Source organism: Salvelinus namaycush, chromosome 21 (assembly GCF_016432855.1).
Source record: "Salvelinus namaycush isolate Seneca chromosome 21, SaNama_1.0, whole genome shotgun sequence".
Classification (NCBI taxonomy): Eukaryota; Metazoa; Chordata; class Actinopteri; order Salmoniformes; family Salmonidae; genus Salvelinus; species Salvelinus namaycush.
Window position 1 is genome coordinate 51,802,651 of NC_052327.1, and position 13,735 is coordinate 51,816,385.

General features: G+C 39.5%; 1 protein-coding gene across 1 annotated transcript; it reads right to left on the bottom strand.

The window, feature by feature from the left end:
- Nucleotides 1–1,461: 1,461 nt before the first annotated feature.
- LOC120066781 (troponin I, slow skeletal muscle-like) lies at nucleotides 1,462–10,640 on the bottom strand. Its single transcript, XM_039018250.1, has 8 exons — nucleotides 10,375–10,640; nucleotides 6,547–6,578; nucleotides 6,432–6,435; nucleotides 6,290–6,331; nucleotides 5,528–5,659; nucleotides 4,585–4,755; nucleotides 4,250–4,340; nucleotides 1,462–3,944 (listed from the first exon to the last, which is right to left on the bottom strand). Exons 2-7 carry the CDS (start codon nucleotides 6,555–6,557, stop codon nucleotides 4,254–4,256), a joined length of 447 nt encoding a protein of 148 aa, XP_038874178.1. The 5' UTR covers nucleotides 6,558–6,578; nucleotides 10,375–10,640; the 3' UTR covers nucleotides 1,462–3,944; nucleotides 4,250–4,253.
- Nucleotides 10,641–13,735: the final 3,095 nt, after the last annotated feature.

Below are 13,735 nucleotides of genomic sequence, written 5' to 3' on the forward strand. Positions count from 1 at the left end.
TTGCGTTAACTCTTCACAGTTGTGTTCTGTGGGTCTAACCGAGTAGACTGATACCCCATTTCATTGCTCCACATTACAACACTCTAACCTTGTTAAACATTATTTAGTCTAAATATGCCTTGATCGCACCAATTGTAACCTTCTGCGGCTCTTTCAAATAGGGACGTTTAATTTGAAGGCCAACCGCAAATTCCACTATTGTGGCTAATCCTTATTGTGGCTAGCTTCACAACCCGGTCCAGTCAAGCCTCACTAGCCAAAGGAAGCTAGCTGGTTGCTTATAACGTTAGCTTTGGCCAACAAATGCTAGCTAGTTATTTACAGTACATGAACTGAAGTTCAACAACAAGTGGCTAACTAGCTAATACTTACTCACATGGATTCCTAAATCACTGCTAAGAATATTGAAAATGACTGCAGTTTCTACTGGTCATTGTTTTCAGGCTGGTTGCATTGGTGCTAGCTAGGTACCAAGCTAAAGCTAGCTACCCCAGAAGTTGCTAATAACATCTGTAACATTTTTAATCCTGCTCATTTGATCCTGATCTTATTTCAAATGCTCACACAGACGTTTTCCCATTCAGTTGAACAAATAATGCCTTATTACCAACGCGGTATTGTAAACACATCGGTCGTGGCCAGTGTGTGCTTGTTTGCAGACTTTTATTTTTTGTACAGCTTTGACAGTGTTACTGATCGTAGTGGTGGATCTTGGCTTGCATGTGAAAATTCAGCACACACAACATTCTATGATAGAATTGTGTTATTTGACGTGTCAAATGTAAAGCTTGTTTGAGCATTACAGTGTTATTTGACGTGTATCGTTTTTGACACGCAAAGACCCAAACGTCGTTCCATAGAACAGCTCAAGGACAGAACTACATACATTAAAAAAGGCATGCGTAGTATATCAGTACATACACACAAACTATCTAGGTCAAATAGGGGAGAGGCATTGTGCCGTGAGTTGTTGCTTTATCTATTTTTGTTAAACCAGGTTTGCTGTTCATTAGAGCAATATGAGATGTAACAGAGTTGCATGCAATAATGGCTCTATGTAATACTGTATGCTTTCTTGAATTAGTTCTGGATTTGGAGACTGTGAAAAGACCCCTGGTGGCATGTCTGGTGGGAAAAGTGTGTGTGTCAGGGCTGTGTGTAAGTTGACTATGCAAACATTTTGGGATTTTCAACACATTAATGTTTCTTATAAAAAGAAGAAGTGATGCAATCAGTCTCTCCTCGACAGGATATCAGTCTGTGAGACACCAGACTGCAAAACTATCAAGCTCTATTTATTAAATAGTGGAGTGGCATTTACATTCATATCAAATAAATAAATAACTTTTAAACCATTCAGTCAAATGTAGCAGTGTGTACACCAATTCTGTACATTCAGTCAAATTTAATGTAGGCTACACCAAGTCTGTACATCAAAATAACCTGGCTTCACTCTCTCAATAGCGATCATCTTTTTTTATTTTGCTAAATCAACTGAAAATGTACAACTTTTCAGATACTGTACAGTTAATATCATCACATTCCTGGCTCTGACCTGAAATATCTATTCAGATGATATTGACAGTTATCCATCCACCTACAGAACTACAATCCCTTACGGAAAAACACATGAATTTCACATGTGAAGTAAATGTGATAACATGAAACTACACATGTGAAAAGATGATCTCAAGTGAAATAAATATGACAACATGAGGATGCAAATTTCAACATGTGATGCCATGACACTTCACCTGTGACAACATTTGAACGTTTTTCACATGTAAAACTGCAAATTCAATTTTCACGTGTGAATGTTTCTTACATGTGAACTTGCAATTCCACATATGCTAGTCCTCCAATACCCCCAACAGTACACATTTGTATTGTGACCCTGGACAAGCACTCCTCATTCAACTCATTGAGGGCTTGAGGATCAGTTGAATCAGGGGTGCTTGTCCAGGGTCCCTATAAACATGTGTACTGTTGGGGGTACTGGAGGACCAGGGTCCCAACAAACATGTGTACTGTTGGGGGTACTGGAGGACCAGGGTTGGGAAAGACCAATGTAAAGTAAGATAGAGGTTTAATGCACTGCAGCCTGCATCATATGTCATGACAACAATAGAAGAGTTGGCTATACATTCTGCTATACAGAATGGGACCAGGCTAGTGAACCACATTACCGTGCACTTAGTTAGTACTTATTCCACATACACTTATAAGGAGTGGACTGAGAATGTTTTGTAGGTGGATAATGAATGACCTCGGGCAAGTGAAATCATCATATTATCCTAAAATAGAAGTCAATGATGAAGACTGTGACAAATTCGATTTTCACATGTGAAAATGCAATTCCACATGTGAAAGTTTTTCACATGTTAAAATGCTGATTTTCATTTTCACATGTGAAAGTGTTTCATATATGGAACTGCAAATTTCACATGTGAATCTGCAAATTTCACAAAATGTTATTCTCCTCACATGTGAAAAGCTGGTGTTAAATTATGAACTCTAAATGTAATATATATGGTTTCACATGTGAAACTGCACCTTTCACATTTTTTTTTGATAGAGAAGTAATGAAATGGTAGGGGGGGTTTAAGGTAAATGGTACGCTGTTCAGCTAAAATAGTGCAAAAACCTTTCATCAATAGAAAAATGATTACATTTTACATGATCACTTAGTAGACTTTTCAATATGACCCCAACTGGGAATTGGGGTACGCTGACCTTTCTGCTGCGCCACAAAGTCTGTACCATTCTCAGAAATCCCCTACACATTCAGCACCTATAATACATCTCTGCACTTAGCAGTGCAGATGGCCCTCTTTTACTATTTCAGTTATCATTTAATCTGACTATTCTCTCATCATTGATTTAGTTTACTTATTTCAGCAATTTGAGGGTTTTCTGTATAATTGTCTGATGTTGATGAATCACTATGATAAATATAATAGATTTTCTTGAGTGTATTATACAAAGCTAAGATTCACTTTGAAGTCCAAAGTGTAGGAATACAAGTGAAATCAGTCATTGACACAGACATGGTGGCATGGCAGGAAGGTGAGGACATGTTGAATAGTAATTACTGTATAAATAAACATACAGGAGGTCGGTGGCACCATACTTGGGGAGGATGGGCATGTGTTAATGGCTGGAGCAGAATAGGTGGAAAGGTAACAACATCAAACACATGGTTTCCATGTGTTTGATGCCATTCCATTGGCTCCGTTCCAGACATTATTATGAGCCGTCCTCCCCTCCACTGAAATAAACATGCACAATATAATCATGTGTGTCAAATACGTAAGTTGAAAACACTGCAACTATTTTGTGACAAATTATTGTATGCAGGGCATCATCACCTGTGAAATCTCATGTGAAAAATATACACAAGTGAACATTTGAATCCACATGAAACTTCATGTGAAATATAATCACATGTGAAGTGTTCCAAAACCACATTGGTTCACATGTGAAATATAATTTGATATCGTGAAAATCCAAGTGAAATTTAATGTGAAATATCCTCACATGTGAAGTGTTCCAAAACCACATTGTTTCACAATAAACTTTTACATGTGCAATCATGTGATTTTCCACTTGAAATCATGTGGTTTTTACATAAGGGATACTACCAATACATCATAAATAACTGATTCTATCAACACATAATTTATAACACAACTATCTATAACATATCTACAATATATAATATCAACAATATTCCCTGTGAACTAGCAAACTCTCATATCACATTAAACAGGGGACACACACGTAAAATTGACATGGTTGACATGGTTGACATGATTCTTTATAAAATTCATTTCATATCACAACATGAAATTCACATTTCATCTAGAACTGACCTCCTCTCTCTCTTCTTTGTGGGTTCTTACAGTCTTGGCATACTTCTCTCTTAATGGTGGTACAACATGACCCTGCAATAATATTAGAATTGAGATTAGCACTCCTTGACAATATATCATAAATGCAAAAGACTCTTTCCATTGTCCTAAAGCAGTGGTGTGAAACTCATTCCATGGAGGACCTAGTGTCTGCAAGTTTTTCCTTTCAATTAAGACCTAGGCAACCAGGTAAGGGGAGATATTTACTAATTAGTGACCTTAATTCAGTCAAGTACAAGGGAGGAGTGAAAACCCGCAGACACTCGGCCTTCCGGGGAATTAGTTTGACACACGTTCTAAAGTGTAATTTAGCTAATGTTGCTAATCATAATCAATACCTGCTTATTTTCCAGCATCAAACAGCTTCTTTCTGCCCTCCATGCCAGACATGGCATCCACATTCTTACGCCAGTCAGTCACCTCTTCTTTCTGAGGAGACCAGATATCATATCATTAGGTTTGATTAAAAAAATACTATCAGATTTCTGTTTTTCATGGACCCTTGGAAGATTAAGACTGCATCCCAAATGGCACGCTATTCCATATATAGTGCACTACTTTTGACCCCTATTCCCTATATAGTGCACTACTTTTGACCAGTGAGCACTATATAGGGATTAGGGTGCCATTTGGGACAACCATAGACCTCATTGTTGTCTAAAAACAAACAAACCTTCTCCTCTTCCTTCTTGACTTTCTTGAGGCCGGATGTGAAGTCAGCCTTCATTTTGCCAGTGTCGGCCACGGCTCCCGACAAGGCGTCGGCGGCAGACTTTTTCACCCTCTTCAGAGTAGGCTTCTTCGACCCCTTAATCTCATCGATCTTCTGGGTCAGCGACTTAATCTGTGGACAGCGTTGATGATGTTCTGCTTTTTAGTGTCTGTTATTTTTGTTGTGTATTTATTGGTGTTGTGTATGGCTGGTGCAATCAGATCAGATCTCCCTTAAAAGGGATTAATAAAGTACAATCTTATCTTATCTAGCATGTGTCCTATCAGTCAATTGCTATTGCTGTTAATTATTAGGAATACTTTCCTTCGCATGGAGGCACAAGACAAGGGTGTACACTCTCACTGTTTTTTATTTAATATAGCTAGGAATGGAATAATGTAATTACTGTAAGATACATTCTAGAAGATGAGTCATCATTGTGGACAGGTTTATGGTTGGGTGAATATATCAAACACAATAACAGAGAACTTAGCATACCTCTAAATCATTTTTCCCCACTTTGATTTCCATGTCATATCGTGCCTCATCTACGATATCAATCTTTTTGTGTAGGTCTTTACAAAGGTCCTGCACGAATATGATATCATGTAGAAAAGACAACCAACAACACATTACAGATAACGATATTATTGAAATTACAGATTATTTAAAATATTTAGCCAATCAATTGCAAAAGAAAGAATTTATAGTGTATAGAGAACTCTATCAATTTTATATTAGCAGATTTGTTGAGTAAAATATTTTTATGAAGGATTCTCTGCCTCTATAACCACCTCCTAATATGCATGGATATACTGGAATATATTTTATAGTATATATGGTGTATTATAGATATATTAAGTATTAGAGATAAATGAAGTATTATAGATATATGAAGGCCTACCTGTAGCTCCTGCACAGACAGGCCAGACAGTTTGAGGGGTGGGGCTCTCTCATTCAGAGCGCTCTCTCTTTCACGTTTCTTGTCCGCAACCTCAGCCACCAGCATTATCCCTGCCTTTTTCAGCAGTTTGGTCTGAGGAAAGACAACACCAGCAGTTAACCCCTGCCAATTTTCCTTCTCACAGAATGACACAGATTTGTGTTTTACACCAACAGTTAATCGCTTTTAATGTGGCATTTGGTATACAGGTAAACATCTCTTTTCAATTGAAGTTAACACTGTTTATCATGTATTAGAATTCATTCTCAATAAAAGTTATAGCTGCACTCTCAGGAAAAAGGTTCTATCTAGAACCTTAAATAGTACTTTGGCTGTTCCTTTTTGGTTGCAGGTAGAACCCAGGTAGAACCCTTCCCACTGTTTTCTAAGTGTGTGTAAGGGTAACTGAGAATTTGTTCCCATTCTAAATTAGTGGTTGTCCCCAATAGTGGTTGTTCCCGTTCTAAATTAGCGGTTGACCCCAAATAGCGGTTGTCCATATCCGGCTCAAAGGACCAATAAGCAGCCAGGCAGTCGAAATAAAGGGACAACCTAGGGATTCAAAGGGCAGGTCCATTACTGAAGACCTGGAGAGACTCAGGATTCAATGTGTATCCATATTGTAGGGGTATATGCAGATAACTAAGGCCTCCTTGTTTCTGTGGATTCTGTCATCGACCTACTACCGTCATCAACACAGCGAGGCCTGAGAGTGAAACCTACCTTTAGGAGCAGCCGGCGTGTTGCCGAATACTTTGGCTTTTTCTGAAAGAGACAAAACATTTTCACTATAGACAATATATACACCACTGACCTCTGTATATAAGCAACTGCTTTAGATGTGGATAAAGAACAAAGTACTCACCGGTCTTTTTCCACCATTGGTAAAACAACAATAAGACAAGAGCAATTAATTGACTGTACATAACATACATTTTGACCAAGTTTTGGATCAAGAGAGGTTAAAGTCGTCTACTCACCCTTCAGACATGGCTGCTGTTGGTCAGGTTACCTGAGGAACCGATTCAAACATACGTTACAAGCTTTATGGAACATTTATGCTGATACAGTAATCTCCCACAGATCATTTAATGATTACAGTTAGGCCGGGTTGTCCCATAGGACTGATGGGGACAAAATGTCAACGTGCTTACACCATGGGATAATACTTCCCTTTGTTATCAAGGGCTAAGGTTGTATGAGAGCTCCTGTCTGGCTATATTTGTCTACCACATTTCTCCCGTGCTTTCCTTTGGCCCAGATAGTTGCCAAGTAGCAGCTGTGGCCTTGGTTATGCCAGTCAAAGGACTGGCAATAGAAGGCCTGTCGATAGAAGACCTGACAGGAAAGAGGTTTTGGCAGGACACTGAGGATGATCTAGCTGTTTTCCCATCTCTCTCTTTCTTCTCTTTCTTTCTGTCTCTGGTAGGAAACAGATTTAATGTGACTCTCCTTTTAACTTCTCTGTTACACATGGCGGATTGTGTTGAAATATAGCAGAGAGAACCTTACAATACATGGCTGACAGTGAAAAAATCTTGGATGAAAAAAACATTATCTGTTATTTTTCCTTACCCTACACTCTTAGAGAAAACTGTTTAAAAAGGGTTATTTGGCTGTCCCCATATCAGAACCCTTTTTGGTTCCAGGTATAACCATTTTGGTTACAGGTAGAAAGAACCCTTTTGGGTTTCATGTAGAACCCTCTGTGGAAAGGGTTCTACATCGAACCCAAAAGGGTTCTACCTGGAACCAAAAAGGGTTCTTCAAGGAGTTATCCTATGGGGACAGCTGAAGAAACGTTTTAGGGTTCTAGATAGGACCACTTTTTCTAAGAGTGTAGATAGAATGAGACATGAGAATTACAGGTTCTATACCAGAGGATGACAGTATAATGAAACCTAAATGCAAAATATGCAGCCTATGATGCTAAGCCTGTCAATGACTGACAGTGTGCTCAAGTCAAGGTAAACTAGTAGAGGAAGAATGGCCTTTGACCCCAGACTCTTGACCACTAAAGAGGATTCAAGCTGTGAAGTGGTTGTAATGTAACCTGCCATCAGACTTTTGGCAATTGGGGTGTGTATAAGCTTCAGGTTACATGTTTTTCTCTTTGGGGCGACAGGTAGCCTAGTGGTTAGAGCGTTGGGCCAGTAACCGAAAGCTGACAAGGTAAAAATCAGTTGTTCTGCCCCTGAACAAGGCAGTTAACCCACTGTTCCCCAGTAGGCCGTCATTGTAAATAAGAATTTGTTCTTAACTGACTTGCCTAGTTAAATAAAGGTAAAAATAAAATCAGTCAGTCATTCATGGTGTTGGCCCAGAGAGGGACAAAATAAGTCACACACAATCGGACGATTGCTCTGACTAAGACACACATACAGCAAAAGTAGTGGCATAACACAGATTCCATGACGTAAATACGAACAGCAGCAGTAGTATCCGTGTCACAGCTGGTCACAATGATATGCAATCTTCACTAATCCCCGGCATTAAAACAAAGGCTGCTCCACCGGCCTCAGCACATTTATACAGTGTAGAGAGAGCCTGAAACACACCCAGCCAAATGCACTGCTGTCTCAACGTTACTATGCAGGAGCTACGGCTGGGCTCCGTTCTTCCTTCTACTGTATCTTGCAATGTCAGAAGTTTTACCGTTAAGTGACCCTTTTTAATGTAAATCTGATTTACTTACATAACTTTACACAATACCCATTTAATTTTGCGTCATTTTATCACTTGATTATTGTATCAAACTTACCTTCAAGGTGAGGACAATCAGAGAGAGTGAGAGGAGTGTCAGAGGACAGAGGAGAGGAAAAAGTATTTTATGATTTGAGATGATAGATTTATGGATTGAAAGCCTCATGTGAATGGCTCACTAAAATAGACCCCCTGCAACGCCTCTCCTAGTCCTGACATTTAACATTTAATAGAATGCATCACTCTTTGTTCCCCAACCTAGTACACATCCGTTCCCAGATGATGTACATATAAAAGCTGTAAACAGTTCACACACGTGAGCATACATTCAGTTACACACGCAGTTACGCACGTTGCACAGACAGACACATACACACACACACACACACACACACACACACACACACACACACACACACACACACACACACACACACACACACACACAGTACTATGAAACTACTTCTGAAAAATAAATAATTCTAACAAACCCGGCAGAACAGTCTGATATCTAAGACCACCTTCTGTAAGACCATAAACATGGAACCATCAGCTGATGCCAGTTTCTCTAGCAAGATAGATTCTTAGGCACAAGGTCTAGCTAGAAATCATTGCTCAGGGTCATGAGTGCTTCACACAGGGATGATTGGCTTGTATCATACTGTAAACAGAGATGCAGTGTAATAGAATACAATTAAAGTGGCTCTATGTCTTTCAACACAGGTAATCCTTATGTGAAATACCAGTACATAGAGCTTCACACCAAACACTGTTATAAAGATCACCACCGCCACTGTTCCTTTCTGGCTGTAACAAAACACTACTGTCACATCTATTTTTACATTAACGATTTTGGATCAAAAATAAACAAATATCATGATGGTGTCTGTCTAAACTAGATTGGAGTGTCCATTTGATTTGATACAATGCTCAGTGCTCACGCACTAGTACACCCTCTTCTGTCAGAGGTAGGCAACCCTGGTTCTGGAGCGTCGCAGACACTTCATCTTTTTTATTTTAACTGACCTGAAAGACCGGGTGTGTTGAATTTAGGCAATCGCTGAACTGATCAATTAGCTCAGTTGGTCAGGTGTGGTGCCTAGTTGGAACAGAATCCTGCAGGACCTGCGGCACTTCAGGGACAGGGTTGCCCAGCCCTGATCTATGTAATGGTACCAAATAGCAGCTAGAGGGCAGGTGTCAATCTTTAGCCTGGTCCCAGATCTGTTTGTGCCGTCTTGCTAACTTATTCGGCCATAGCAGACATAGGAGTTGGCAACTCAGCACAAACAGATCTAGGACCAGGCTAGTCAATCTGCCATAGTGTTATGTAAGTTGATCTGACTAGAGCTTTGTCTACATCCCAAATAGCACCTTCTTCCCTACAGAGTTCACTATGGGCGCTGGTAAAAAGTTGTGCACTATGTAGGGAATAGGATGCCATTTGGGACAGAACTCTTAGCTCGCTGTCAGTGAACAGTACAGAAACAGCTGTAAGAAGAGCCAGGACTGAACACACACAATCCCTGGTCACAGGTCAATCTTTAGGATTTAAGCCCGATAATGAAACAACTGACGCTGGGATATTTGGGGTTCAGTGTAGATAAGCCGGCAACGTGTTTGTAGATCACAGTGTTGAGCCTGTGATTGAGGTTGAGAATGTATACAGATCCTTTGGGGATTCGGCTGAGAGAACATTCCAACACATTCCCACTTGGCGTTGATGAGTAATGGTGTGTTCTCTGGATTAGGAGTAGTAGGACTAGACTACAGTTAAATATACAGTGATCAACACGTTCATTTTTATATATGAGTTAATGGATGTATTTTTATGAATACTAAGAGGTTTCAAAATCCAAACATTTTATTTTTCTATTGTGTAGAAATTGGACTATATACAGTCAGAAAGGCATAGATTGGCTAATATCCATATGATCCAAATATACCAAAACCAATCTAGAATACTTGGTACAGGATACTGACTAGACAGGGCAAAGACATCTTCACTCTAGTGGTTGATGTTTGATAAGAAAACAACCTAATTTGTCATTTCCTGCAAATTATGATGTTTATCAGTACAAATTCACGAGAGACAGTATATTTACCTCAAAGCATTTCCTTGTTCAAGCCTGCACATGTCCTCCTGTAAACTACCTGTATTTCATTCTCAGAATTGAAGGCTTCACATTGTACCATCACAACACATCTCCAATACATGTTATCCTGCGTTGTCAGGGACGTGCAGAACATTTCTCGAGGAGAATGGACCTGTACTGCGTTTGGTTGATCATCTTTGGACTGACTCTGACGTCAACTCTCACGATTCTGGAATGGCCACCCCTGAACTGCTCACAACCGGTATGTTTTAACCACAGTTGTTCTTTACTGTAATTAACTGTAAAAATGGATCGCAAATGATCAAAACACACTGTGACTATGCCCACTGGAGAGCGCCCGTCACGTGACACATTCCACTCCATTGTATTTGACTAATTTGGCGCAATACAGGCAAACACACTTTGCAAATGTTTTTTGTTTGTTCATGTTTCAAGCGTATGCCTGCTAATAGTAGACATGTCCCAAGTTTCTATATAAAATATCACACGCGAGAAGGAAGTTAAATTACTAATTCATTTTTAAATTGATCTGTACTCAGAAGCGAATTGTGGTGAGTACACGCCTATGGACTGATAAGGAGAGCGCACACCAGTCACGTCACATATTTATCCAGCAGGCGCTCAGGAATTTGGATGTTCTATTTTCATAGCCACTGAGGGTTTTTTCCTGATCTTTATTAATTTAATGTTTATGTGATGTTATTATGTTCTGAGATGTTGAAATGTATAGGCGAATACATTGAGAGTATTGATTATATAATAAGATAATGTCATCGAAGAAATACCTGTTTAGGTGCATTTTGGATTATACCAGTTTTAAGGGTTAGGTTTTTCATCTGTTCAGGTTGCTTATAGAGCTCCACAGTGGAGGTGTCATAATACCCATAAAACCTAGTGGTCAAACAGAGAAATGGTTCCAATCTTTTTTCCACCATCAATATTTCCCATGGGGGATTTTAGAAACACAAAATAAGGGCTGTTTTTTTGTATAGGTTTACCGTGACGTGACGTTTTGATAACCATGTAAATCTCTCGGACAAGGTGACTCTTATCAATATATTCAGCTCCGAAAATGCTAACTAGCATCAAAGTAGACATCATCAAATCGCTGCAAGCTCCTGCATGTCATCTCTAGCTGACACCTTTGCTAACAGGTATTGTGTCAATTTAAAACTTGCACAAAACAATTAATAGAATTGTCAATTTAAAGAAGTAGCCAATTTATTCATTACTAAATTTAGCTAACATTAGATAGTTAATCCAGAGATTCCTAATTTTGCCTCAATTCGGCAGTCTCCTCCAGATCATCATGGTATTTGTAGTTCTTTATGATAGCCACATTAGCAGATAATTAGCATTTCATTTTTGTGGGGTAAATACAGGTGAATATATTGATAAAAGTCCCCTTGTCCTAGAGAGATTTACACGGTTATCAAAGCGTCACGCCAGGATAAGCCTACACGAAACACAGCCCTTATTTTAAGCGTTTCTAAAATGAATGGTGGAAAACAATTGGAACCATTTCCTTCTTTGATCTCTAGGTTTTATGGGTATTATGACTCGTACTGTGGTACTCTATTCAGGGGAGTATTAGGCTGTTTGTTATTTAGCAATTCTACGTTTATATGCCAGTATTCGTCAATGTTTTTTAAATATCCACGTATCCAGCTCACCTTCTGCACCTGGAAATAAATACCACAATTTTGCACCTGATCTGACTCTTTATGCTTCTCAATCGGACCGCCTGACAAGACCGCCTAGGATCCATTATCTTCCGCTCACTTCATTGTATTTGTTGTAATAGCCTATTGCATAGTATATCTTTTTTTATTTTTGTTTTTCAGGATCTTCAATGCAGCGTTCAAATTAGTAAGTGTCATCTGACTATGGGGGAAATAACTCGTCTTGATTGTTGTAAAGACAGGGTACAAAGTTGGAAAAACCCAAGGGGATCTCTGTATTATAGAAATGGCATAGTGAAATGGTAAATCATGACGTGCAGTTGAACATATATATTGTTAACATGTACAGTATTTTGTTCAATACATTTCAATATGTTCAATGATGACAAACACTGTTAATACAGATCATTCATTGTCATACCATCTATTGAATCTGCCAGATAACTGTTCAGATGAGGGCTGGATTAAACCCAGACACCAGGCGCCTAACGGTCCAGTGTGGCACTCAGGTTCACAGCAGCATGTGTTTGTGAGGAGAGGGGAGAGTGGTGATCTGCTGCCCGTGATCTCTCTGAGCTGGAGCCTTCAGATCAATGGTAATGTACACAGCAGTTCTTATTATTTGATAAGCAAGGAAAACTAGATGCTTGTTCTGCAGTTGTGCCGTTGAGCAAGGCATTTCATCCCTAATCAGATCCTGGTGCGCTGCACTGCGTTGTGGCAGACCCTGTCCTCTAACCGCTCCAACGATAATGTCATCATCTTCTTCTTCCTCGATCTAATCAACAGGAGGTGTAGACAACATCCTTGGTACCGAGGTGCACGTCACTGAAAGGGACAGTAATCAAAGCATATGTGTCCGATACATCTTCCATAACAAAATCCACAACATGATGACTAACTGGATGCCGGTAAAACAATGATACTGGATGTGAATCTAAGTGATGGAGGTTTCCTGAAAGGTTGAAATTAATAGTCAGATATGAAAAGAACCTTCTGCTTTGTTAGACTGATATCTATTTACTTGACTTTCTTTTAGTGGACCTTTTCCTTGGACAGAGTTGTGGTGGACCCGGGATACAACTATTCTGTTTCGATCTACAACTTACCAAAACCAGACCTGGGGAATTACAGTCTTGACAAAATCGTTACAGTCCCAGGTGATGCAGACATGGAATTCGATTGGAAAAGTGATTAGGTTAAACTTCTGAATGTGTATTAAAATGTATATCTGTATGTTATCATGATCAGGATGCAAGGATCCAAGCATAAAAGCAGCCAAGGTGTGTTTGGAAAACGGTAAGGCTCACAATTACAGTCAGGTAATAGTTCATACAGAAAGTAATCAAGGGCTTGTATATATCTACAACAACACTGAGTATGTTGCATCATTCCAGGCAGTCTTTGGTATCCCCAGTTGTCCTGGACTGTGGCAGTGGATGGAGGAGAGAGACTGATCATCACAGTGGGTTTTAATACAGCTGAGTTCTCTGAGGAATACCAGATATCCATCAAGAACACTCAACACTCACAGCATGTCACGAGGGTAGGTATCTGTGGTCAACAACACTCACAGCATGTCACGAGGGTAGGTATCTGTGGTCAACAACACTCACAGCATGTCACGAGGGTAGGTATCTGTGGTCAACAACACTCACAGCATGTCA